Here is a 27,202-nt window from a genome sequence, read left to right on the forward strand (position 1 = left end):
CAGGGAATTTGAAAGTCTTTAATTTAATTGTTTCTCCAAACATGATATTGCACATCGTTTGTGGAAAATGGAATAATGAACACTGCGGTTTGTTTTCGGGTTGCCTGTGTGCAGATGATTCATGTACCTACCGCCAGGGCCAAAGAACGGCGACATGACTGTTTTGGGACCCTGTTTTGAAACTGTGTTTAAAAAACCGATGTCAGTAATCAGTTTATCACAATGCTAGGGGCACTGAACTTATCTATTTTTCTTTTATTAAGCTTTATTTCCCTTGGACAACAAGAATCCACCAAGAAAGTTTACGCAACTAGCATTGACGCAAGTTCCAAGCTCAGTCAACTCGAGCATTTTTGGGAGAGCACAGGTTTCTGCCCGCCCGACCCCCATAAAGACTTCTACAAATTCGTCTCGACAAACGACATGGCACAAAACTTAGCCTACATCGGATCCGTCCCAAATCAGGGCATAAAACAAGTTCGTATACATTGGCTTTTGGACTTAATCTCGATGGAAACATTGCCAAATGGGACAATGTCGTACGTCTACAAACACTTAGATGTTCTTCTTCATATGCTGCTAAAACATGGCTTAAAGCCTGGGTTTGAGATAATGGGAAATCCATCTGGGTTTTTTAAAGATTTTGATGATGCAGAAGAGATTTACGCATGGCGTGATATGGTCAAGGCACTAGCCGTGCATTTAATAGGTAATGTTATAGGGAATACCATTAGCATTATCATGATTTTATCATCATCATCATATCAACATTTATCATCCTTTCAAAAACTAATTAAAGCTTCAATAACAGGCCAAGGGCAGGCCACGGGGGCACAATACAGAAACAATAAAAAAAAATTTGGGGACATGGCCATGCCTCTACTGTTCATTGGTTATTTCCTTATAATTTTTTTAATATTGGCCCAGGTGCCCCAGGTGCTCTACCCTCTGCTACGTTCCTGAATAACCATTTCCTTGACTACATACTATTTAATCAAAATTATCAATATTTTTATGACCCATCAATATAATCATTATCAACATTTCTAACTTTATTTTCGCAAATTATTCAAAATCGCAAAATTAAAGTGATACAAAAATAAAGTGTAATAAGGTAACACATTTTTTGCCTAAAGAGCGTTATGGCATCACAGAGGTCTCTTCATGGAATTTTGAGTCCTGGAATGAGCCTCAAAACAAACAGCATTTTGATGGTCTTCATGTCAGTACTCAGGGATATCTGAACTACTATGACGCTAGCTCTGAGGGCTTGTATTTGGCAAACCCTGCCTTAAGGTTTGGAGGACCAGCCACAGGGAACCCATTGAAGCATCCTATATTCTGGGTAAGATACCTCTGGGTAAACTGTAATGTAGATTGAAATTTTTCCACCAAAACTCCACCTTCACATCTAAATGCTTTAGCCCTTATAAGTCAGTCCATTCCAGGCACATTTCCAGGATTGACTGAAGGGGTAGGGGGTGCGCAGTCATAGGAATCACACAAAAAAGTATTTGACGATCCTTTAATAAGAAATGACCCACTTTTTGCCGGCCAAGGGGGGTGCACGCGCACCCCCCTGTGTAGGTGCCTGCAACCCCCCTCCCCACACAGTAAAGTTTAGATTACAACATAGGTATAATTTATTAAACCACTAGTCCCCTGTGCAACTCTTGATGGTGTTGATCAAGTAATGTGGATCACTGTGAGTACACATGCTTCCCCCAGGCACACACAATCTAGTCCCATCCTCGGATAACCAGGGCGTTGAGGTCAGCAAAACAAGGTGCTGGAACAAGGTAGCAGAGGGGTAGGAAGGGGGAGAGAAGAGAGAGGAGGCCTTGTTCTTAGAATTTGCATGTCATTTTAACTCTCACACAACTTATTTTTTAAACTTTTTCTCCAGACTCTTATAGACCACTGCTATCAAGGCAAGAATTTCTTCTCACATCAAAAAAGAACTCGTCTGGACTACATTTCCTTCCACATCAAGGGGGGTGGCCATTCCATCTCAATCATAAATGATGAAGCTCTTGTACTAAAGAACCTCACAAAGTACTATCCTGAATTCTCTAGTATTCCAATCTATAACGATGAAGCTGATCCGCTGGTAGGGTGGAGTAAAGAGGAAGATTGGAGAGCTGATGTTTATTATGCTGCTGTTGTAGCAAAGGTATTGTAAGGTGTACCCAGAGAACAACACCCCTGTAATGTTGATAAAGTGATCTATGTAAGTAGGTAGATTTGCCAGCCGATGCATATTGCTTCTATCGGGGGTACCCAGAGAACAACACTAGGTCTCCTGTATTATTGATAAGTGATCTATGTATTTTTAAATACCTTAAAAGGAGGTAGATTTGCCAGCTGATCCATATTGTTTTTATTGTGACAACTGTGTTATTGATAGTGTTAAACCTGCAATCACCACCTATCAGTTAGACCACCATAAATCATAGCCTTTTGACAAAAAGCGTCTTACACATGTTAGTGCAACTAGTTGTCAGTTATCATCATGTATGGTGTGCGATAGTGGTTATGAAAGTTTGATATTTGAGTGAATTTGAATTTCAGATAATATCACAGCATCAAGGTGTCTTTAGAGGTGACACACGGATCCAGTAGGTGCATTGTTGTTTAGTAACGGTACTCACGAAGCTAACTCAAGAGAATAGGAGGGGGCGCAAAGGGGGTGCGAAAACCGCAAAACCGCACAGAAAACCGCAGTCTAAAGAAGGAAAAAATATATGAAAAACCGCGCAAGATTAAGGCAAAACCGCATCTTGCAAACCCTTACGCCCCCCTCGAATAGTTATAGACGACCGCCAACAAGCAAATACATCCATACAGTATGCTATAAACACATAAATATCGAGGAATTATTTAAATCTCATGTCGAGATAAATCCTTTGCCAATGGGTAAGATATGCTAATGGCGAACCAGAAATGATGAACAAAATCGCACGATAGCTGCTATCATGTGTTATCATTTTGAGTTAGAGGAAAAAAGCAATGCGCATACTTTAATTATGAACCGCTTTATCAAATGGTATTACAAAAAACAACAAGCTTCGCGTGCAAGCGAACCCTCGCCATCAATTGGAATCAGAAGAAAATGTTTTAACATTCAGATAACATAATTGTTTGCATTGTAGGCAAACCTATCTGATCAATATGTTTGATCTCTGTTCAGATACAAACTGCTTAGTAACGATAACGCCTTTATCAGTTACCCGCCGGCATATTTTACCCAGCGAACATTGCTAGCGCGTTTCCAAATGAACACGTCACATCCGCGCAAGATAGAGTTCATCCGGAAATCCGTGCTAAGCATCATGGGACTGTTGTCGTTACTAGGCAACCAAGAATTGGCAGTAAACGTGTCGTCATCTGATCAGAAGGTAAGCCAATGACCTATTGTGCTTGTAGTGTTTTTGTTTTGTTTTTTTGTTTTTAGGTAGTATTGTTCGGGAACAGTAATTGCTTGTGAAGTAATATTTTGTCTGCGCAACTGATAAAGAAATTTAGAGATCTGGCCACGCTCAAAATGGTAAAAAAAAAACCTCCCCCTACTGCTTAAGGCTGCCAGAAAGCCATATGTAACAAAAAAACTTAACCTTTTCTCTTTGTCACTGAGCTAACCCCCCCCCCCCCCCCCTTAGCAAAAAACTAGATCCCCCTTATGGGAGAATAAAATGGAAAGATGTGAAGGAGCTGTTAATTCAAACAACTTATAGTCACAAGCAGCATCTATTACTCAATCTACCCTCCTCTCCCCATAATTAAGACCTGTTCTAAGAATTTCTGTTCACACCCCAGCGGGTTTCCATAAATGCGACGAAAGAAGGTAATATATTTTTTAGACATGAGAGTCCTATCCTTTCTCAAGCTTAGTATTATTAACAGATGGTTATATTATATATTTTTTATGTATGAGCGTTAATTTTTTTTACTAAGAGAAAGGGGCATATAAAGAAAAAGTTGTCGTTTTGGGGGTCTGGTACCGAGGAATCTTAGTTTCTTTTTAGATACTTTCTCCATTTACCAAGAATGGTCACAGTCACTGTTTTTCTCTTCTGATAACAAGTCATAAAGTTTATGAAGCCCCTGCGATACAACAACCTTAAAAATGACAAGAATCATGCAACTTTTCCAAATAAGGAATATATTAGTTTCCTTATATGGAAGTGACCGCGTTTGGCAAAAACGACAATTTTTGGCTGAATTTTCTTGATATGGGTTGTTTGAAATGACTGGTTTTTAGGCATCCACGAACAAAACGTTTGGTGTCATTGCGTCTTCTTCCGGCTCCTCACCCGATGATCTGCAACTGTCAGTGCTCTTCTACAACAGCAACGACACGTCCAACACAACCGGGCTCGCTGTGGTGTATGTCTGCATTTCTGGGATACCTGTGTTCAAGGATGCAAAGTTTGTGCTTTACCAGATGGACAATGAGCGCGGAAATCCCCACGGGATATGGGTGGGGATAGGACGACCTTTGTTCCCGACGGAAAAGGAATTTGCTAAAATGAGAGCCAATGAGGTAATCTGTCCCGCTTAGAGCCAAATATGAATCAAACAATTTTGCTTAAAAAACCACCATTTTCGTACTTGTTTTCCGTATTAGGATATTACACACCATATTTGGGAGCTCGCTTTGATCTTTTTTCGCTCTATTTAAAAGAGTGTAAATCGGGAGATTCCAGAATTCGTGTTTACTACACTACGATTTTGCTGGCCGGCTTCTTGAAAAAGGGGTCTGGGCCCTAAATTTTTAGATTACCACAGGTTTCCCGCGCCCATTTAAGGCTCTTGATGGCAATTTAGAATGCGACAGCCAGTCGATTTTTTTATGATTTATTCTCCTGGAATAGTTTCCTCTCTGCTTTTTGTCATATTGTTTTCTTTGTTATGGCTTCGTCTTCATATCACCCTTACTATAATTAACGCCTTTTTCTTTCATATTTCCTTTCTAAAATCCCGACTGCTTGCCCACTTTTCGCCCAGATTATGCTGTCTTTTTTTTTTCTAAAGCACATCCGAATTAAAAAAAAATTGTGAGGCTTTAGTTCTGTTTGCATCTTAGTGATATGGCACTTTTTTTATTTTCGAGTAACATGTTATGTTATGTCATGATACGTTAATATCTTTTATTTTTCTGCAGGAACCGGTGCGGACACGAGGGCCCAGTACCGTCAGTGTGGAACACCCAGACCAGTTTAAGAACACATTTGTTTTGCCTCTTCCAGGTGTAGCACTGCTTGTGCTTTGTGCAAAGCTGATAGCTCCCCCAGCCCAGGTAAACCAGAGGCAAAAAAGCCACCATCCTTAACATCACATCACCATCACCATCATCATCATCATTATCATTTCTATCACATCGCAATCATCATGATCACTATCGCCAATCTTTATCAAGGGAAGGGTCATGATTTATCTGGGGGGGGGGGGGACAGCTAAGTTGAATTGTTTTCTGGTTCAAAAATTGCGGCCATTCCTCCAATCTAAAGCACAAAAATGGTGACCCTCCCCCAGAACGAAAAGACCTAAAACAAAGCGTATTGGTTACTCTACCTGGATGCTCTACGTACGGCACGTTCTTCCAGGAGCACATTCTATAACCATGTGAGCACTCTATACGGTGCCAAGGCGATTGGGCACTTTGCCAAGAAAGAAATGCTTTATATTTCAGAGCCGTAGCAGGCCACGTAAGATTGGGGGGGGGGGGGGGGACAATACAGAAACATCAAGAAAATATCGATGGGGCACATGCCCTCAGTGCCCCACCCCTTGCTACAGCCCTGTATTTTGTTAACCGGATTTTATGCCTTTAATGTCGCTGTTTTCAGTATAATTGTGGGGAGAGGGGAGACAGACACCACCACCCTCCCTTCACACGTCTAATTATTGTGTGTGAGGGGGAGGGGAGGGGAAACTTTGACATTAATTTAAAATTAATAAAGCCAAGATAATTAATAACTGCCAAGATAATGTAGAAGCCACACTTTAGGCAGGCCCGTCGTACCCAGGATTTTTCTTGGAGGGGTGTGCGAAATCCGAAAAAGTGGACCTAATTTTTCCGGGGTAGAGAGTTCTCTGATAAAAATCTTACCACCAAGGCTGCCTTTGAAGCATGCCTTTGCAGTATCTCCACAGGACGTTTATTGTCGGATTTGGCTACATACTAGAGGGATCTAGCTTAGGATTCTTAGTTTTGTCTACAAATAGCACGTCTATTGAGAACCAAAAGTGGACTTGTCGGTGGAGGGGGGGGGGGTGCGTTCTTTGAAATGGATGTCGGGAAAATTGACCTCTCTCCTCAAAATCGCACCCCTTCCTCCGTTAAATAATGAACCTTCCCTAACCATCATAATTATCATATCCATCACAATTCTTACTGTCTCTCTCTTTAACCGTTTCAATTGACGAACTTATCGCTTCTATTCGTCTTCTTTTCTCACTATCCTAATTTCCCCCCCTTTTGACCGTTTTAAGTGACGAAGTTATCGCTTCCATTCGTCTCCTTGTCTCACTATTTCTACTGTCTCTCTCTTTGAACGTTTCAGTTGACGAACTTATCGCTTCTATTCGTCTCCTTATCTCGCTATTCTTATTGTCTCTCTCTTTGACCGTTACAGGTGACGAACTTATCGCTTCTATTCGTCTCCATTTCTCACTATTCTAATTTTCTCTATTTTTAAATGTTTTAGGTGACGAACGTGTCGCTTCTACTCGTCTCACCACAAGACGTCTTGGTCACGTGGAAACACAAGAGCGCAAAGTACGATCTTGCTGTAGCAAAATCTCAATCTAACAATCCCTGATGTCAATCCTTGTTAGCGTAAACCATGTGGGTTGTCCTCAAGCATACACTCACTGAAATATTTATATATTCATTCTATTTTACCTCATACACATAATTTTCGCGACGTCCGGCGGATATGTGTTTGAATTGCGCATTTTTTGCTAAAGTTACCAATTTTAGCATAGTGATAGTTTTTTAATACCCTTTTCAAGATAGGCTATAGAGCCAAGCTCAGATCGGCTTTAATTTCTAATTAATAAGGAGTATTGATTTGGCCGCCATTTTAAACCGGAAGTAAACTACCTTTTAATAAAAAATAAATAAACTTGCGCATTTTGATACTGTTTTTCACTAGACAACTAAGATGAAAGTCAAAGAATGTATTTAAACCCAATATTTTTTTAAAATAACAGCAAATTTGTCATTTTTGGAACTTTAAAAGGGATAGCCACCTTTAACCGGATGTAGTCGAAAGTGAAACCTCGGACGTTTATTTCACCCCGCGCCCTCTAGCAAAAGACACCAATTTAATTGCAGGCAAGAAGAGTGATAATCGCACACCCGAGGCCACCAGATTAACAGTTCCTACTGTTAGAAACCGTTCGTCTTGTAGCACTTGCACACATTCATGTGTGCGGTCGTTTACAGACGTTGAAGTCAATTGGTGGAGCGGCCCGCTCCCGGGGTACTTGGTATCGCCACCAGGCTTGTCACATAAGCAGTTGCTTTTGTCTTTCTTTTCTCTTGATCCAGCTATTGAGCGTGAATGTTTGGTATACTTGGGCTGGCTATATGTGTCTTTTAAATCATTTGACGACTTTCGAAAATAGTGAGTATCGACGCGTGACTTTTCACTTTCGGATTAAATTATCGGCCATTTTAATATCCCAAGATAATCCGTGATTAAATCAGATTTTCTTTTGGCTCCATAGCTTATCTTCAAAAGATGACCCTAAACTACTTCTGAAACAAGTGAAACAAACGTGCCAGTAATTACTCTTGACTACTTCCGGTTCAAAATCGCTGTCACCGTAAAAGTTACAAAAATTAAAAAATCTTGTTATTTTAAGAACTCTTTGGTTTAGATGCATTCTCTGACTTATAATTTCTTTGTCTATGCGTAAACTTTTTTAAAATGTGCGAGTTTATTTATTTTTTTGGAAAAAGTTAGTTTACTTCCGGTTCAAAATGGCGGCCAAATCAATATTCATTATTAATCAGAAATTAAAGCCGAACTGGGCTTGGCTCTATAGCCTATCTTGTAAGAGGTATAAAAACTATCACTATGCTAAAATTTATAACTTTAGCAAAAGTGACGCTATAATAAAGTGTAATAAGGTACCTATGTTTAAAAAAGAAAATTTGGCTTACAAAGGAGCTTTATTTTTGCTCCATGTAATCTGGAAGCCTGATTTTCGGCCGCGTTGGTGAGAATCCGAAGCATGAAAAATAAAGACTGAAGTTAAAGTTATAAATATCTTGTGTTTCTGTTGTTAGGTGTATCAAGACTTATGAAATTTTGTTCTCTGCCAAGCACCAAGAAGGACCTTATTCCCGTATAAACCCTGAAGACCAGCTATTCCACGCGTATCTACACCACAAAACGCGTACGACAGGTAAACCCGACAGCTATTCCACGCGTATCTACACCACAAAACGCGTACGACAGGTAAACACGACAGCTATTCCACGCGTATCTACACCACAAAACGCGTACGACAGTTGAATACGACAGCTATTCCACGCGTATCTACACCACAAAACGGGTACGACAGGTGAATACGACAGCTATTCCACGCGTATCTACACCACGACACGTGTACGACATGCAAATACGACAGCTATTCCACGCGTATCTACACCACAAAACGCGTACGACAGGGAAATACGACAGCTATTCCACGCGTATCTACACCACAAAACGCGTACGACAGGTAAACACGACAGCTATTCCACGCGTATCTACACCACAAAACGGGTACGACAGGTGAATACGACAGCTATTTCACGCGTATCTACACCACGACACGTGTACGACAGGTAAACACGACAGCTATTCCACGCGTATCTACACCACGACACGCGTACGACAGGTAAACACGACAGCTATTCCACGCGTATCTACACCACGACACGTGTACGACATGTAAACACGACAGCTATTCCACGCGTATCTACACCACGACACGCGTACGACAGGTAAACACGATAGCTATTCCACGCGTATCTACACCACGACACGTGTACGACATGTAAACACGACAGCTATTCCACGCGTATCTACACCACGACACGTGTACGACAGGTAAACACGACAGCTATCCCACGCGTATCTACACCACGACACGCGTACGACAGGTAAACACGATAGCTATTCCACGCGTATCTACACCACGACACGCGTACGACAGGTAAACACGATAGCTATTCCACGCGTATCTACACCACGACACGTGTACGACAGGTAAACACGACAACTATTCCACGCGTATCTACACCACGACACGCGTACGACAGGTAAACACGATAGCTATTCCACGCGTATCTACACCACGACACGCGTACGACATGTAAACACGACAGCTATTCCACGCGTATCTACACCACGACACGTGTACGACATGTAAATACGACAGCTATTCCACGCGTATCTACACCACGACACGTGTACGACAGGTAAACACGACAGCTATTCCACGCGTATCTACACCACGACACGCGTACGACATGTAAACACGACAGCTATTCCACGCGTATCTACACCACGACACGCGTACGACAGGTAAACACGACAGCTATTCCACGCGTATCTACACCACGACACGCGTACGACAGGTAAACACGATAGCTATTCCACGCGTATCTACACCACGACACGCGTACGACAGGTAAACACGACAGCTATCCCACGCGTATCTACACCACGACACGTGTACGACAGGTAAACACGACAACTATTCCACGCGTATCTACACCACGACACGTGTACGACAGGTAAACACGATAGCTATTCCACGCGTATCTACACCACGACACGTGTACGACAGGTAAACACGACAGCTATTCTACGCGTATCTACACCACAACACGCGTACGACAGGTAAACACGACAGCTATTCCACGCGTATCTACACCACGACACGTGTACGACATGTAAACACGACAGCTATTCCACGCGTATCTACACCACGACACGCGTACGACAGGTAAACACGATAGCTATTCCACGCGTATCTACACCACGACACGCGTACGACAGGTAAACACGACAGCTATTCCACGCGTATCTACACCACGACACGTGTACGACATGTAAATACGACAGCTATTCCACGCGTATCTACACCACGACACGCGTACGACATGTAAACACGACAGCTATTCCACGCGTATCTACACCACGACACGTGTACGACATGTAAACACGACAGCTATTCCACGCGTATCTACACCACGACACGTGTACGACAGGTAAACACGACAGCTATTCCACGCGTATCTACACCACGACACGCGTACGACAGGTAAACACGATAGCTATTCCACGCGTATCTACACCACGACACGCGTACGACAGGTAAACACGACAGCTATCCCACGCGTATCTACACCACGACACGTGTACGACAGGTAAACACGACAACTATTCCACGCGTATCTACACCACGACACGCGTACGACAGGTAAACACGATAGCTATTCCACGCGTATCTACACCACGACACGCGTACGACATGTAAACACGACAGCTATTCCACGCGTATCTACACCACGACACGTGTACGACATGTAAATACGACAGCTATTCCACGCGTATCTACACCACGACACGTGTACGACAGGTAAACACGACAGCTATTCCACGCGTATCTACACCACGACACGCGTACGACATGTAAACACGACAGCTATTCCACGCGTATCTACACCACGACACGCGTACGACAGGTAAACACGACAGCTATTCAACGCGTATCTACACCACGACACGCGTACGACAGGTAAACACGACAGCTATTCCACGCGTATCTACACCACGACACGTGTACGACAGGTAAACACGACAGCTATTCCACGCATATCTACACCACGACACGCGTACGACATGTAAATACGACAGCTATTCCACGCGTATCTACACCACGACACGCGTACGACAGGTAAACACGACAGCTATTCCATGCGTATCTACACCACAACACGCGTACGACAGTTGAATACGACAGCTATTCCACGCGTATCTACACCACGACACGCGTACGACATGTAAACACGACAGCTATTCCACGCGTATCTACACCACGACACGCGTACGACAGGTAAACACAATAGCTATCCCACGCGTATCTACACCACGACACGCGTACGACATGTAAACACGACAGCTATCCCACGCGTATCTACACCACGACACGCGTACGACAGGTAAACACGACAGCTATCCCACGCGTATCTACACCACGACACGCGTACGACAGGTAAACACGACAGCTATTCCACGCGTATCTACACTACGACACGTGTACGACAGGTCAACACGACAGCTATTCCACGCGTATCTACACCACGACACGTGTACGACAGGTAAACACGACAGCTATTCCACGCGTATCTACACCACGACACGTGTACGACATGTAAATACGACAACTATTCCACGCGTATCTACACCACGACACGTGTACGACATGTAAACACGACAACTATTCTACGCGTATCTACACCACAACACGCGTACGACAGGTAAACACGACAGCTATTCCACGCGTATCTACACCACGACACGTGTACGACATGTAAATACGACAGCTATTCCACGCGTATCTACACCACGACACGTGTACGACAGGTAAACACGACAGCTATTCCACGCGTATCTACACCACGACACGCGTACGACAGGTAAACACGACAGCTATCCCACGCGTATCTACACCACGACACGTGTACGACATGTAAACACGACAACTATTCTACGCGTATCTACACCACGACACGCGTACGACAGGTAAACACGACAGCTATCCCACGCGTATCTACACCACGACACGCGTACGACAGGTAAACACGACAGCTATCCCACGCGTATCTACACCACGACACGTGTACGACATGTAAACACGACAGCTATTCCACGCGTATCTACACCACGACACGCGTACGACAGGTAAACACGACAACTATTCCACGCGTATCTACACCACGACACGCGTACGACATGTAAACACGACAGCTATTCCACGCGTATCTACACCACGACACGCGTACGACAGGTAAACACGATAGCTATTCCACGCGTATCTACACCACGACACGCGTACGACAGGTAAACACGACAGCTATCCCACGCGTATCTACACCACGACACGTGTACGACAGGTAAACACGACAACTATTCCACGCGTATCTACACCACGACACGTGTACGACAGGTAAACACGATAGCTATTCCACGCGTATCTACACCACGACACGTGTACGACAGGTAAACACGACAGCTATTCTACGCGTATCTACACCACAACACGCGTACGACAGGTAAACACGACAGCTATTCCACGCGTATCTACACCACGACACGTGTACGACATGTAAACACGACAGCTATTCCACGCGTATCTACACCACGACACGCGTACGACAGGTAAACACGATAGCTATTCCACGCGTATCTACACCACGACACGCGTACGACAGGTAAACACGACAGCTATTCCACGCGTATCTACACCACGACACGTGTACGACATGTAAATACGACAGCTATTCCACGCGTATCTACACCACGACACGCGTACGACATGTAAACACGACAGCTATTCCACGCGTATCTACACCACGACACGTGTACGACATGTAAACACGACAGCTATTCCACGCGTATCTACACCACGACACGTGTACGACAGGTAAACACGACAGCTATTCCACGCGTATCTACACCACGACACGTGTACGACAGGTAAACACGACAGCTATTCCACGCGTATCTACACCACGACACGCGTACGACAGGTAAACACGATAGCTATTCCACGCGTATCTACACCACGACACGCGTACGACAGGTAAACACGACAGCTATCCCACGCGTATCTACACCACGACACGTGTACGACAGGTAAACACGACAACTATTCCACGCGTATCTACACCACGACACGCGTACGACAGGTAAACACGATAGCTATTCCACGCGTATCTACACCACGACACGCGTACGACATGTAAACACGACAGCTATTCCACGCGTATCTACACCACGACACGTGTACGACATGTAAATACGACAGCTATTCCACGCGTATCTACACCACGACACGTGTACGACAGGTAAACACGACAGCTATTCCACGCGTATCTACACCACGACACGCGTACGACATGTAAACACGACAGCTATTCCACGCGTATCTACACCACGACACGCGTACGACAGGTAAACACGACAGCTATTCAACTCGTATCTACACCACGACACGCGTACGACAGGTAAACACGACAGCTATTCCACGCGTATCTACACCACGACACGTGTACGACAGGTAAACACGACAGCTATTCCACGCATATCTACACCACGACACGCGTACGACATGTAAATACGACAGCTATTCCACGCGTATCTACACCACGACACGCGTACGACAGGTAAACACGACAGCTATTCCATGCGTATCTACACCACAACACGCGTACGACAGTTGAATACGACAGCTATTCCACGCGTATCTACACCACGACACGCGTACGACATGTAAACACGACAGCTATTCCACGCGTATCTACACCACGACACGCGTACGACAGGTAAACACGATAGCTATCCCACGCGTATCTACACCACGACACGCGTACGACAGGTAAACACGACAGCTATCCCACGCGTATCTACACCACGACACGCGTACGACAGGTAAACACGACAGCTATTCCACGCGTATCTACACTACGACACGTGTACGACAGGTCAACACGACAGCTATTCCACGCGTATCTACACCACGACACGTGTACGACAGGTAAACACGACAGCTATTCCACGCGTATCTACACCACGACACGTGTACGACATGTAAATACGACAACTATTCCACGCGTATCTACACCACGACACGTGTACGACATGTAAACACGACAACTATTCTACGCGTATCTACACCACAACACGCGTACGACAGGTAAACACGACAGCTATTCCACGCGTATCTACACCACGACACGTGTACGACATGTAAATACGACAGCTATTCCACGCGTATCTACACCACGACACGTGTACGACAGGTAAACACGACAGCTATTCCACGCGTATCTACACCACGACACGCGTACGACAGGTAAACACGACAGCTATCCCACGCGTATCTACACCACGACACGTGTACGACATGTAAACACGACAACTATTCTACGCGTATCTACACCACGACACGCGTACGACAGGTAAACACGACAGCTATCCCACGCGTATCTACACCACGACACGCGTACGACAGGTAAACACGATAGCTATTCCACGCGTATCTACACCACGACACGCGTACGACAGGTAAACACGACAGCTATCCCACGCGTATCTACACCACGACACGCGTACGACAGGTAAACACGACAGCTATCCCACGCGTATCTACACCACGACACGCGTACGACAGGTAAACACGACAGCTATCCCACGCGTATCTACACCACGACACGCGTACGACAGGTAAACACGACAGCTATTCCACGCGTATCTACACCACGACACGCGTACGACATGTAAACACGACAGCTATCCCACGCGTATCTACACCACGACACGCGTACGACAGGTAAACACGACAGCTATCCCACGCGTATCTACACCACGACACGCGTACGACAGGTAAACACGACAGCTATTCCACGCGTATCTACACCACGACACGTGTACGACAGGTAAACACGACAGCTATCCCACGCGTATCTACACAACGACACGTGTACGACAGGTAAACACGACAGCTATTCCACGCGTATCTACACCACGACACGCGTACGACATGTAAACACGACAGCTATCCCACGCGTATCTACACCACAAAACGGGTACGACAGGTGAATACGACAGCTATTTCACGCGTATCTACACCACAAAACGGGTACGACAGGTGAATACGACAGCTATCCCACGCGTATCTACACCACGACACGCGTACGACAGGTAAACACGACAGCTATTCCACGCGTATCTACACCACGACACGCGTACGACATGTAAACACGACAGCTATCCCACGCGTATCTACACCACGACACGCGTACGACAGGTAAACACGACAGCTATTCCACGCGTATCTACACCACGACACGCGTACGACAGGTAAACACGACAGCTATTCCACGCGTATCTACACCACGACACGTGTACGACAGGTAAACACGACAGCTATCCCACGCGTATCTACACCACGACACGCGTACGACAGGTAAACACGACAGCTATTCCACGCGTATCTACACCACGACACGTGTACGACAGGTGAATACGACAGCTATCCCACGCGTATCTACACAACGACACGTGTACGACAGGTAAACACGACAGCTATTCCACGCGTATCTACACCACGACACGCGTACGACATGTAAACACGACAGCTATCCCACGCGTATCTACACCACGACACGTGTACGACATGTAAACACGATAGCTATTCCACGCGTATCTACACCACGACACGTGTACGACAGGTAAACACGACAGCTATTCCACGCGTATCTACACCACGACACGCGTACGACATGTAAACACGACAACTATTCCACGCGTATCTACACCACGACACGCGTACGACATGTAAACACGACAGCTATTCCACGCGTATCTACACCACGACACGTGTACGACAGGTAAACACGACAGCTATCCCACGCGTATCTACACCACGACACGCGTACGACAGGTAAACACGATAGCTATTCCACGCGTATCTACACCACGACACGCGTACGACAGGTAAACACGACAGCTATCCCACGCGTATCTACACCACGACACGCGTACGACAGGTAAACACGATAGCTATCCCACGCGTATCTACACCACGACACGCGTACGACAGGTAAACACGACAGCTATCCCACGCATATCTACACCACAACACGCGTACGACAGTTGAATACGACAGCTATTCCACGCGTATCTACACCACGACACGCGTACGACATGTAAATACGACAGCTATCCCACGCGTATCTACACCACAACACGCGTACGACATGTAAAAACGACAGCTATTCCACGCGTATCTACACCACGACACGTGTACGACAGGTGAATACGACAGCTATTCCACGCGTATCTACACCACGACACATGTACGACAGGTGAATACGACAGCTATTCCACGCGTATCTACACCACGACACGCGTACGACAGGTAAATACGACAGCTATTCCACGCGTATCTACACCACGACACATGTACGACAGGTGAATACGACAGCTATTCCACGCGTATCTACACCAAGACACATGTACGACAGGTGAATACGACAGCTATTCCACGCGTATCTACACCACGACACATGTACGACAGGTGAATACGACAGCTATTCCACGCGTATCTACACCACGACACGCGTACGACAGGTAAATACGACAGCTATTCCACGCGTATCTACACCACAAAACGCGTACGACAGGTAAACACGACAGCTATTCCACGCGGGTTCCTGATTGGAACCCGGACAGAAGGGTGTTTCTGGGCCGTTATCAGCTTTAAACCAGCCATTGATGAAATTTTGCTAATATAATATAAATGTTTTATTGTGCTTTGTTATATTTTTATTTGCGTTTTACTGTCGAATCCGTTGTATCGCGACACGCATTAAGTTTTCTGTTCCGTCAGTAAAACCATTTTGAGCCAACCAGAGTCTCGCTGTGTGCACTTCCCTAGCTATCCTCTGGACGAAAACCAGACAGTGTCGCGACAGAAAGCCAGGCAACTGCTATAGGCGAGAGATGGCAAGAATCTGATTGGCTTGGAATGATTGGACTGGCGGAACAGAAAATCCTAAAATACAAAAACAAATCGATTTTTTGAAAATGCGGAGTCGCGATACAAGGGATTCGACAGTAAAAAGATTGTTCAAAAGTGCGTGCTTAACCATTTGTTGGTTACCGGCAACACCGGATTTTAACTCCCAGGTACGGGAAATAATACATTTCTGCCGATGGAATGTAATGATAGAGGCAGAAATGTTTATTTTGACGGCATGTGAATTACACGTGGGAATGTGAAGAGAGTGCAGTATGGGTATGAGTATATAAGGGGAGACATAGCGCGCTAGTGTCACTCTAGCCAGCTCCTCTGTTAAAGCCATATTTACTTTTGATATTTTTTTGTTTTTTCTTTTAACTTTTTCTTCGGCTCTTAAGCAGCAAGAGCACGCAATGCTGAGCATGGGTTCGGGGAACACGGTCTGGAGTTTTTCCCACAGGGTTTTTATCTCTGGTTTACGTGTCCTGCTCAGTTTTAACTTCTTGTAAATATACGCTATGTTATCCAACAGTGATTACTGCTCGCTGGGCGCAGGCTACATATCCAAAATAAACAGGAGTTCTCCTTAACTGTGTTTGTTGTAAAGTGTTATGAAATGGAGGCAAAATCGAGAATTAAGGAGAAAAGCAACCCAGAAGTCGGGATTGGAGCAGCAACAGAGGCCGGGATATTGCGATTCCCACCCCTTTTTCCTCAGTACCCTATTCTTATGTTGCTTTTTGCTTACAGAGGTAACGCCTGGGGACACCAGGGGGTGGTACAGAGTCATAGCTGTGGACTACTGGGATCGAGGCAGCAAACCTTCGACGCCTGGAAGACTAGGGTTGAATACAAATATAGACGGATGATTTCTTTTACCCTTTGTCTTCTAAATTTTTCTCTCTATCCAAGTGTCTTCTTCAAGTCTCCCATCCTCTACCTTCCCTTTGTTTATTATGATTCATTCATTTATTTCAAGTATATAATAGAAAAAATCCAAGCTATAATCGGACAGTTAGAACGTTGATAACGATAGCAACTCCAGGAAATAGTTTTGTACGGACCTGTCGTTTTTCTATAATAAAAACGTACTATGTTGGTGGGGGGGGGGGGGGGGGGGGGGTAGGGGTGGAAGATTGGTAATAAAAACGTACTATGTTGGTGGGGGGGGGGGGGTAGGGGAGTTGCATAGAGACGGACCATTAGAAAAGTGAATTGAAGGGGGGGGAGGGGTGGAAGGTTTCAGTCGTGCATGTTTTTCTCAAGACGTGCATAATTTTTTTTTATCGTTGTATGCATTTTTTCTTTCTGGTTTTGGCTGCATGCATTTTTTCCAGGCCTTTCATCGTGTAAGAATTGATTTTGTTCCTAACCTTCCCCCACTTCACTTTTTTAATGGCCCGTCCCCTATTTGGGGAGGCGCTTATTCTATCAGCTTAGGGTGACGCTAACTCGAGGATGGGCGCCAAGCAACTTGGACGCCGACGGCAGAGAGAACGTAACCCCCAAAACGTTTTCATGCTTTGCGCTCAATTCTAAACAAGTTTTGATAAACTTCACTCGTTTTTATAGTCCCCCAAAAAATAGAGACAAGCCTAAAACCTTATTTTTAACATAGCGAACAAGGATATAGTCTAGTTTTCAGCGCACACGTTTCAGCCCTTTGGTCTAGCTCAGCGGCGTTGCCAAGACTATTAACAGGAGGGGGCCCAAAACGTCTCGTACATTGACTGTAGTTTTGGATACTAGAAGGGGGGGACCTGTAGCTATACCGTAAAACTTGAAAGGGAAAAGGCTGAAATGAATCAGAATTAATTTCGAGTACATTTCACGTCTGGCTTGAATTTTCCATTTTTTTTTCTTTTTGCCGTCGCTGTTCGCGTTGCGGTCGTCGTTGCTTTAATTCCCTATTTATTATCTAGTGCTGCTTCGTTCTTTCCTAGCTCTAATTTCCACCTCCAATTTCTATCTCTCGGCTCTCCTTTTTTCTTTATACTTTTTTGCCTGGGCCGTCACAATTCTTACCGACCACAGAAAACCCGGACAGAAGTCTCTGTAAGAGCTCCGGGGACTATTTTCATTGAATAATAATGCCGCAAGGTCTCGAAATATGAGGGTTGCATAACCCTTTTGTGTATCTTGGTATTTGTTTATTAAAGAAGCATTCCTTTGACAAGTCTCGTCTTATTTAAAGAAATTCTAACATCGAATCTTCGCCTTTTTACTGAGAAGATACGTAAGCCGGTAAGTCGCTAGTAGATTTCTCTTTACCTATGTTTTGCTACGTCGCCTCGGCCCTTCTGCAAACGTTTATGTCCATTTTAGAGTTTTTTCAGGACTTTCTTAGCCGCGCCATACTTCCTGGTGTAAGTACTTCGGATACACATTTCCGCTTCCTCGCATTTCTCGTTCTATTTTCAGACTTTTGTACTTCTGTAAATGGCTGCCCTACACGATCCTCCAGCAGCAGAATTAGCTGCTTTGGCTGATCCTGCTATCGCCGTTCCAGCGGACCCGCCTGTCGAGCCAGAGAGAGCCGAGGGAAACGAGGTATTAACATAAAATATTTTATTATCCTTTCGATACTATTCATATAGCGGCTATTTATTTTTGTCAAGCCCAATCCGAACTTATCCTAGCTTTTTTGAGTATTTGTCTTCTTATTCATAACTCTCGTACGTTTGTTGGCTTGTTTGGCAAGCCCTAATTCGGACTTATTCATAACTCTCGTATATGCTTGTAGCATGGCTGGTTTGTCAAGCCCTAATTTGGAGTTATTCAAAACTCTCGTACATTTGTTGGTTTGTTTGTCAAGCTCTAATTTGGAGTTATTCAAAACTCTTGAAGATATTCGTAAGGAATTAAAGCCGCATTGTCACCAGTTTACTTCCGGAGGTCCGACGGAAACCTCAACCGTTAAAAGACAAAAGAATCTTTTAAAATCCGAGATATTAAATAGGCCATCCGCTCTAAATTATCAATCACATCCTCAAAGAAACTTCCAATAAACACACTGCTTTCAATATTTTGAAATATTTTTCGCGTTTTCCGTTAAAAATCATCGGAGATTTTTACGTAATCGACCGGAAGTAAACTGGTGACAATGCGGCTTTAACACGCCTTAAAGCTCTAACCGACGGGAAATCAGTGGATACCGCCCTGGCATACAATAGAGACCTCCTGCGCCGCCCACCCCCATCTTTGACTCTCACGCCACACTTGTGATGGAGTAGGGTGCCTAACGGCTCACTCAACATTGTCGGACGAGTCGGGGAGGTAGACCCCCTTTACTTTATAATGCAAATAACCGTCGAACCTAACAAGCCGCGCATGTGTCATGACGAGCGATTTCTGAACTTGTGGATAAAGGACTCACCTTTTAAGTTGGACTACCTGACGAATCTCACCCGTTACGTCAGTGAAGGACACTCACTACCAGTGCACTTTTGACGACAAAAGTGGGTATGACCACATTCGCCTCCATCCCGAGTCCTTTACCTATTTCGGCCTCCAGTGGGGAGGATGGTTTTTCACCTATACCACCGTCCCCTTTGGCTGGAAAGCAAGCGCCTATGTGTACAATACTGTTGGCATGACGGCAACTAGCTACATCAGGTCCCTCGACGTACCATGTGCCCAGTACATCGACGACCGTCATGTAGGTCAGCCACACCTACCCCGCCAGGACATAGGCAGCCGCCAGCCTTTTTCCAACCTCCAGCTAGCTGAGATGGCCGCCTACATCGCATGCTCGGTCTGCATTTCTCTCGGTTATTTTATCGGCCTAAAGAAAAGCTGCCTGGTCCCCACCACCGAGGTCCGATTCCTGGGATACCTGTGTAACTCAATCAAGCAAGCCTTTTTTCTTCCGCCATACAAAAAGGAAAAATTTGCTCAACTGAGGGAAACTATCCTTAACAAGAAAACAGTTTCTCTAAAAAATCTCAAAAAGCTCTCAGGGAAAACCACCTCATTTGCCCTCCTTGTGCCGGCGGCAAAGCTCTACTCCAATGAAATGTACCAGAAATCGCCTGCTGGCGCTTCCTAGACAATTGGCAGGGACGTTTATCATGGAGAGACGAAACTCACCTGCCGGTGCATTTGTACTCAGGTGCCTCAAATTTCGCATGGGGCGGTTGCCTTTTTGTGCCTGGGATGCCTAAAGCGGAAACCAGGGGTTATTGGGACGAAAGTGAGCGGAAACCAGGGGTTATTGGGACGAAAGTGAGCGGAAACCAGGGGTTATTGGGACGAAAGTGAGCGGAAACCAGGGGTTATTGGGACGAAAGTGAGCGGAAACCAGGGGTTATTGGGACGAAAGTGAGCGGAAACCAGGGGTTATTGGGACGAAAGTGAGCGGAAACCAGGGGTTATTGGGACGAAAGTGAGCGGAAACCAGGGGTTATTGGGACGAAAGTGAGCGGAAACCAGGGGTTATTGGGACGAAAGTGAGCGGAAACCAGGGGTTATTGGGACGAAAGTGAGCGGAAACCAGGGGTTATTGGGACGAAAGTGAGCGGAAACCAGGGGTTATTGGGACGAAAGCGAGCGGAAACCAGGGGTTATTGGGACGAAAGCGAGCGGAAACCAGGGGTTATTGGGACGAAAGCGAGCGGAAACCAGGGGTTATTGGGACGAAAGCGAGCGGAAACCAGGGGTTATTGGGGCGAAAGCGAGCGGAAACCAGGGGTTTTTGGGACAAAAGTGAGCGAAAGCGACCAATCCCGGAAAGGAAGCTCTAGCTCTCCTTGGAACCCTGAAGAACTTGCTGGGTCCTTACAGAAACACCAGAGTAGATGTGTTTTCAGATAACCTCGTGTTGGTTAACAGCTGGGGCAGACAGGTTTCCAGATCCCTTAAGATCTCGAACATAATGAAGGATATCTTCGAGATCTCCGCCGGTAAAAACCTTTCAATCTCGTTACAGTACATTGCTTCAGAAGCCAACCCAGCCGACGCCCCCTCACGCACCCTCTCGGATCTAGACACCATGTTAAGCCCACAAGCGTCAGTAGAAACAGCTTTTGGCCCCCATACCGTCGACCTGATATCCCTACCAGAAAACGCGAAGTTCGACCTATCGGGCCGCCGTCTGTGGTTCTTCTCTCCATTCCCATGCGCAGAAGCCGGAGGAACCAATGTTTTCTCGCAAAACCTCGAACCCTGGGAAAACGCGTACGTTTTTCTCCCTTTCACACTTGTTGGCCCTCTCGTCAGATACCTCAAAGCCTCGCAGCTGCGTACTTACACCCTTATCGCCTCGGACATTTCTCCAAGAAAGTACTGGTGGCCCCTTGTTACGCAAAACTCCACTGCAGCCTTTAAGCTCGGCATCAAGGGCAACAAACACACCCTCCTGTTCCCGTCCAAATCAAGTAACGCTGCGTGGATCGAGAAGCCTTTACAATGGGATTTGTGGGTTTTCCGCTTTGTGCAAATGTAAGTACACCGGCTTCCCACACGCCGTAGACAATCACTGTCAATGTTTGAATATCTCATTTATTTGCCGTTAACAATATATTTCTAGCAACAGGCATATTACTTTGTGTTCTTTTTATTTTTCCTTGCGCATCTCTCACGATTCACACCCCCCTTCTCCACTTAGGTCCTGCCCCTCGTACCGAGAATGTGGGTCCAGGCGGTTCAATGCCCCGAGTGTAGCTACCCCAACGATTAGACATTCGCCTTTTGTCAGCGCTGTGGCTACAGAAGAAAGACTGAGCAACATGAAGGCAAAATGACAAAAGTCCCCTTAAATCTTGAAGCCATTGAAAACAGACTCGACGATCTGCGAGGGAAGATCCGCAAAAAGCCATATCAGAAACAAAAAGCAAGCCTCCAAGTAGAATTTGAGCGTTTTTTGTACTCTCTCCCCTGTCAAAAAACTCTCACATCTGCCTCTCCCTCGGACATAACGAGATTTCTTGTCTATAAAGACCGTAAGGGGAGGACCAAAATACACACTCCAAAGTGCAAATACTTTGGATCTACAAGTAAAAGTCACTGAGCATGCCCTAGCAGATTAGCAGCAGGTACAGTAGACAGCACTATAGGGAAGTTAAGGTCCATCTTTATCGAAGCAGGAAGGGGGGGCGAATGGAACAACATGCTCGGAGTAGGTAACCCAGCCGCACACCACTCTGTAAAACAGTACCTTTCCTCCGTTCGCGAAGAACAAGCTAGCGCATTAATCTTCCAAAAACAGGCTGTTCCAACATTCTTTGACAAGATGTCTTAACTGTGCGCATACCTTAAATCTCTAGTGTTTTCCCCGAGCTGCACCGCGCCCCAACGTTACACTTATGTGCGCGATATGGCTTTCTTTTGCCTAGACTTTTATACTGGGGATGGGGGCTCAGACTTAGGCAGGGTATTCACGAAAGAAGTCGCACTACTCCCGGACAAGCAAGGCTTTTTTGTTCTGTCACACTTTTGGAAAGACACTAAGGGGTGGTGGGAAATCCAACACCTTCTAGATAAAAAAGTGTTTAGACAACAAGGTATTCCTCGTGTCAAACCTAACCGTCTATATAAAACTATGTGATTTGATGGGCATCAACTTGAGGTATGGTTATCTGTTTCGAGTTCTATCCAAAAACAACGAAGTATCAGACGATCCCTTCGTGGGTTCAGCAATAGCAAACCGACTTTCTTTACACCTTAAGTCGGCTGGTATTCATAATGGGGAAACGATGCATAGCTTTCGTAGCGGATGCTCCATCACTCTCTCACTACTTGGAGTACCTTACGAGGAAATAGCTCGACATGTTGGTTGGTCGTCAGTCGTAACAGCGGAGTACTACACCCAAAAAGACAAAGTAATGAACGCCGGCACAACAGCCTCAACACTAGCAGCTAGCACAACCCCTTCCATTGGCGAGGCGCCTGCTGCCTCCACATTGACCCGAATATTCTCTGAGAAAAACGAGCTCACGGGCCTCTCCTTGGCTTTCCCCTAAAAGTTCCGCTCAATATCCTTCTCTAGGGGAAAGGGTTTGATTTTCTGAGTTTTGGGAAAGGTATCCTCTCTTTTTCTGTTCTTTCAGGTAAATCAGCCCTTAGTTTAATAACGTTAAGCTGTAGGTAGAGTCATCCGGGGTCAACTCATTTCCCATAACTAAACCCCCTATGATCGAGACAATGAGCGGCCTGGTTACTTCAATAAAAATCATTCACTACCTTATTCTGCTTAATTTTCGCGCGTACTTAAATTCGTTTCTCGCGATTGCAAAAAAAATCGCGAACTTAAAGACTCGCGAAAAATAAAGACCGCGAACTTTGATCTCGCGAAAATTAATGATAGAAAAATCGTTGAAGGCTCATCTTTATGTGAGGACATGTATTTCAAATTCAGCTGCCGCTTAGGGACAGCGCGTGGGTTTTTTTTTTATTTCAATTATATTGGCCTTGTTTCAGGTGTCGGTCACCTTTATTTTCTTGTGAAAACTTGAACCTCAAATAATTCACGAAATTTAATCCCTGCAAACACAATTTTTCTCCGCGATCGCGCAATTAAAGACTCTCGAAATGCGCCGAGAAAATTTTCGCGAAATTTAAGATGCGCAAAAATGCGGTTTGTACAAACTCTGACAAATGACCGAACTTAATCCACCAAAAACATTCTGCTACTTCGAAGGGTTTTGTTCTTCGGACTCATTGTTCAATATAAATACCACCACACACTGGCCACTCTACGATTTCAAAGGCTTTTAAAGAACGAACAATGCAAAGTAAAACAAAATCAAAGGCGACAATTTTGAATGGCATTGGGTTGAAAAAAGAAATGAAAATTACGACTCCGCAAGATAATAAATCTGACAATTTTTATTTAAAACATTTAGGTCGAGATATATATTGAAAACACGCAGTCAAAGCATGCGGTTGCTCGTAGTTTAGTCTTGGCTATTTGCTTTTGTAAGCATTGTTCCCTCAAGAAAAAAGCATTGATATCTGGGTTACTTACAATTTTAAATGGCATTGGGTTGAAAAAAGAAATGAAAATTACGACTCCGCAAGATAATAAATCTGACAATTTTTATTTAAAACATTTAGGTCGAGATATATATTGAAAACACGCAGTCAAAGCATGCGGTTGCTCGTAGTTTAGTCTTGGCTATTTGCTTTTGTAAGCATTGTTCCCTCAAGAAAAAAGCATTGATATCTGGGTTACTTCAAATGCATCACTGATAGTTTGATAAATGACCCGTCAACAGATTGTAACCTGATCTAAACGGTTTATTTTACGAAAATATACTACTCGTGCCGTGCACGAAGCTGTTTAGTATTATGCAAAACGGGTGAGATCGTTCCGGCGTTCATTTGAAAAAGCAGAAACAAATTAATATTTGTTTATTCAGTACGCACCAATGAAATCGAATGGTTCTAAATATACGGGGATATTTGCATACAGCTTGTTCGATCCTTTCGGTAAACTCTACTTTGCAAGGATGACAGAAACATCGACGCGGGAAACTGAAACTATCAGTTACGTTTAGTTCAGCGGCGAATTATTTAGCTTTAAGCTGTTTTCTATCCGAGTTCAAGGAATATTTCTCGACGCGTGAGTTACGGTGTGTAGTTTATAACTGGGTTATAACACGACCTTCTGTCACGAACGAGCTACAAGTGCCAAGCGAACAAGAACGTTACATTGTTTACACTGTTTTTGCAGCTAGAAAAAATAACTGAAAATGGGTAATATGTTCGTGGTTTCATTTCGTCGATTCCGCCCGATGTTAAAGTTGAAGAGACCGTTTCACGTTGTTATGCTTGGCTTGGACAAGAGCGGCAAAACCTCCATTTTGTACCGGAATAAGTTTAGAGAATACGTTAATACAGTCCCTACAACGGCATTCAACGTGGAGACTATTCGTCCGTTTAAAGGAATACGGTTCAAAGTATGGGATATAGGAGGAAGAGAGCAAAATAGACCACTTTGGAAGGCGTATGCCAGGCAAACGGACGCTGTCATTTATGTTGTAGACAGCACAAGTGCAGGAAAACTTGAAGAAGCAAGGGACGAGTTATTCAATTTACTGAATTCTGCGCAACTAAACGGTGCTCCTATTTTAATATTCGCCAATAAACAAGACTGCCCGAATGCTATTCCACCTAGGGAAATAACTCACATGCTATCTTTACACGATTTAAATGCGAGGCATTTATGGTTTGTTCAGCCATGTTCCGCTTTGCTTGGTGAAGGATTATTAGATGGACTTCGCGCGTTATCCGAGATGATTGTTCAGTGGAGATTGGACTTGAAAGCTGCTAAAGCGAATAGAAAACGGCGAAGTTTAGCTGCTTCAAGGACAAACTCTATTAATAATATTCTCTAAGAGGCAATACATTAATAGAAATAGTAAGAAGAATTTGTTATGATTTCTGAGTATATTTTTTTAACGTCATTGGCTAAAGTGAATTTAGCTTCACTTCAATTTGTGTTAAATTCAGACGAAGTGTTAAATTCAGCCGGTGTTTATTTATTGGCACATGTAAAATATATTATTTTATTCTTGAAATATATTATTTTATCTTTATCAATCTTAATATATTAATATTAGTATAAGGAACACAGGCTTCGACTTGTGTAGCGAAATACGTCCTATGTGAAAAAAACTCCTTTGAATTCGAGAATTGAAATGAAATTGTGAAATATGATATCTTTTTACATACGCACAATTAGTATATAACAGAGTTTTCATAAAACCACCACCTGCGTTCAATTTGTAAATAAATAATTTGTAAAATAACTTGGTCAAAACATAATAAATCCCAATTTTATTCAAAATGCCAAGCTCTTTTTTAATAAATGTCACATAAAAATTTCACAGCTCTACAAATGCGAATAGCATACAATAATAATCTAGAGTAAAAACTTCTTATGAAACAATACCATAAAAACTTGCATACACAACAATTTTTCTACCATTCATCTTAAGCATGCATATTCTTAAATAAGAAATTATTTCAAATTTTCAGGGTCCGAAACTCTTACATCAAATGAATGGAAAACAGTTATGGCTCTAAAAAACAAATAAAAATTATTTTGAAGAAAATCTAATTTGCTGTATAAGGTATTTGTTCGTTATTTTCCTGGAAACAATAGGGACTTTTGATAACATATATACATACTATTGAATAAATTCTTTTAATGATCTAGTTTTTTTTAAGTAAATGCCTTCGCCGTAGGGGGGTAAAGAAAGAATGTTTTAAAATTATAAGCCCATTAAAGTTAATTATTAATGTTGAGATTATATACACTCATTGTCAGTGGATTGGTCATTTTCCAATAAAAAGCATAGAAACTGAAAATAAAAAGAGCTTGCGTGCCCTGATTAGAAATTGTTATCTTAATTCTTCAGCAGGTGACTGTTAGATTTCACCGAGA

The 27,202-nt window shown here is 44.2% G+C and overlaps 3 protein-coding genes across 4 annotated transcripts; all 3 read left to right on the top strand.

Moving 5' to 3' along the window:
• The first annotated feature begins 128 nt into the window (after positions 1-128).
• LOC5516889 (alpha-L-iduronidase) lies at positions 129-17,913 on the top strand. 2 transcript variants are annotated; one of them, XM_048720269.1, is made up of 10 exons: positions 129-709; positions 1,137-1,345; positions 1,907-2,173; positions 2,572-2,618; positions 3,191-3,398; positions 4,262-4,543; positions 5,165-5,299; positions 6,711-6,781; positions 8,303-8,421; positions 17,566-17,913. In XM_048720269.1, exons 1-10 carry the CDS (start codon positions 223-225, stop codon positions 17,682-17,684), a joined length of 1,944 nt encoding a protein of 647 aa, XP_048576226.1. In that variant the 5' UTR covers positions 129-222; the 3' UTR covers positions 17,685-17,913. The 2 variants fall into 2 exon arrangements, with proteins under 2 accessions (XP_048576226.1, XP_048576225.1); XM_048720268.1 differs by lacking the exon at positions 17,566-17,913 and adding an exon at positions 8,581-9,041.
• Positions 17,914-17,994: 81 nt separating this feature from the next.
• On the top strand, positions 17,995-25,489 carry LOC116620876. Its single transcript, XM_048719664.1, has 4 exons — positions 17,995-19,059; positions 19,237-19,365; positions 21,743-22,254; positions 22,421-25,489. The coding sequence occupies exons 2-4, from the start codon at positions 19,255-19,257 to the stop codon at positions 22,554-22,556; spliced, it is 759 nt and encodes a 252-aa protein (XP_048575621.1). The 5' UTR covers positions 17,995-19,059; positions 19,237-19,254; the 3' UTR covers positions 22,557-25,489.
• On the top strand, positions 25,397-26,602 carry LOC5516935 (ADP-ribosylation factor-like protein 4C). Its single transcript, XM_001636882.3, has one exon. The coding sequence runs from the start codon at positions 25,506-25,508 to the stop codon at positions 26,148-26,150; it is 645 nt and encodes a 214-aa protein (XP_001636932.1). The 5' UTR covers positions 25,397-25,505; the 3' UTR covers positions 26,151-26,602.
• The last annotated feature ends 600 nt before the right edge of the window (positions 26,603-27,202 follow it).

The sequence above is a fragment of the Nematostella vectensis genome, chromosome 12 (assembly GCF_932526225.1).
Source record: "Nematostella vectensis chromosome 12, jaNemVect1.1, whole genome shotgun sequence".
NCBI lineage: Eukaryota > Metazoa > Cnidaria > Anthozoa > Actiniaria > Edwardsiidae > Nematostella > Nematostella vectensis.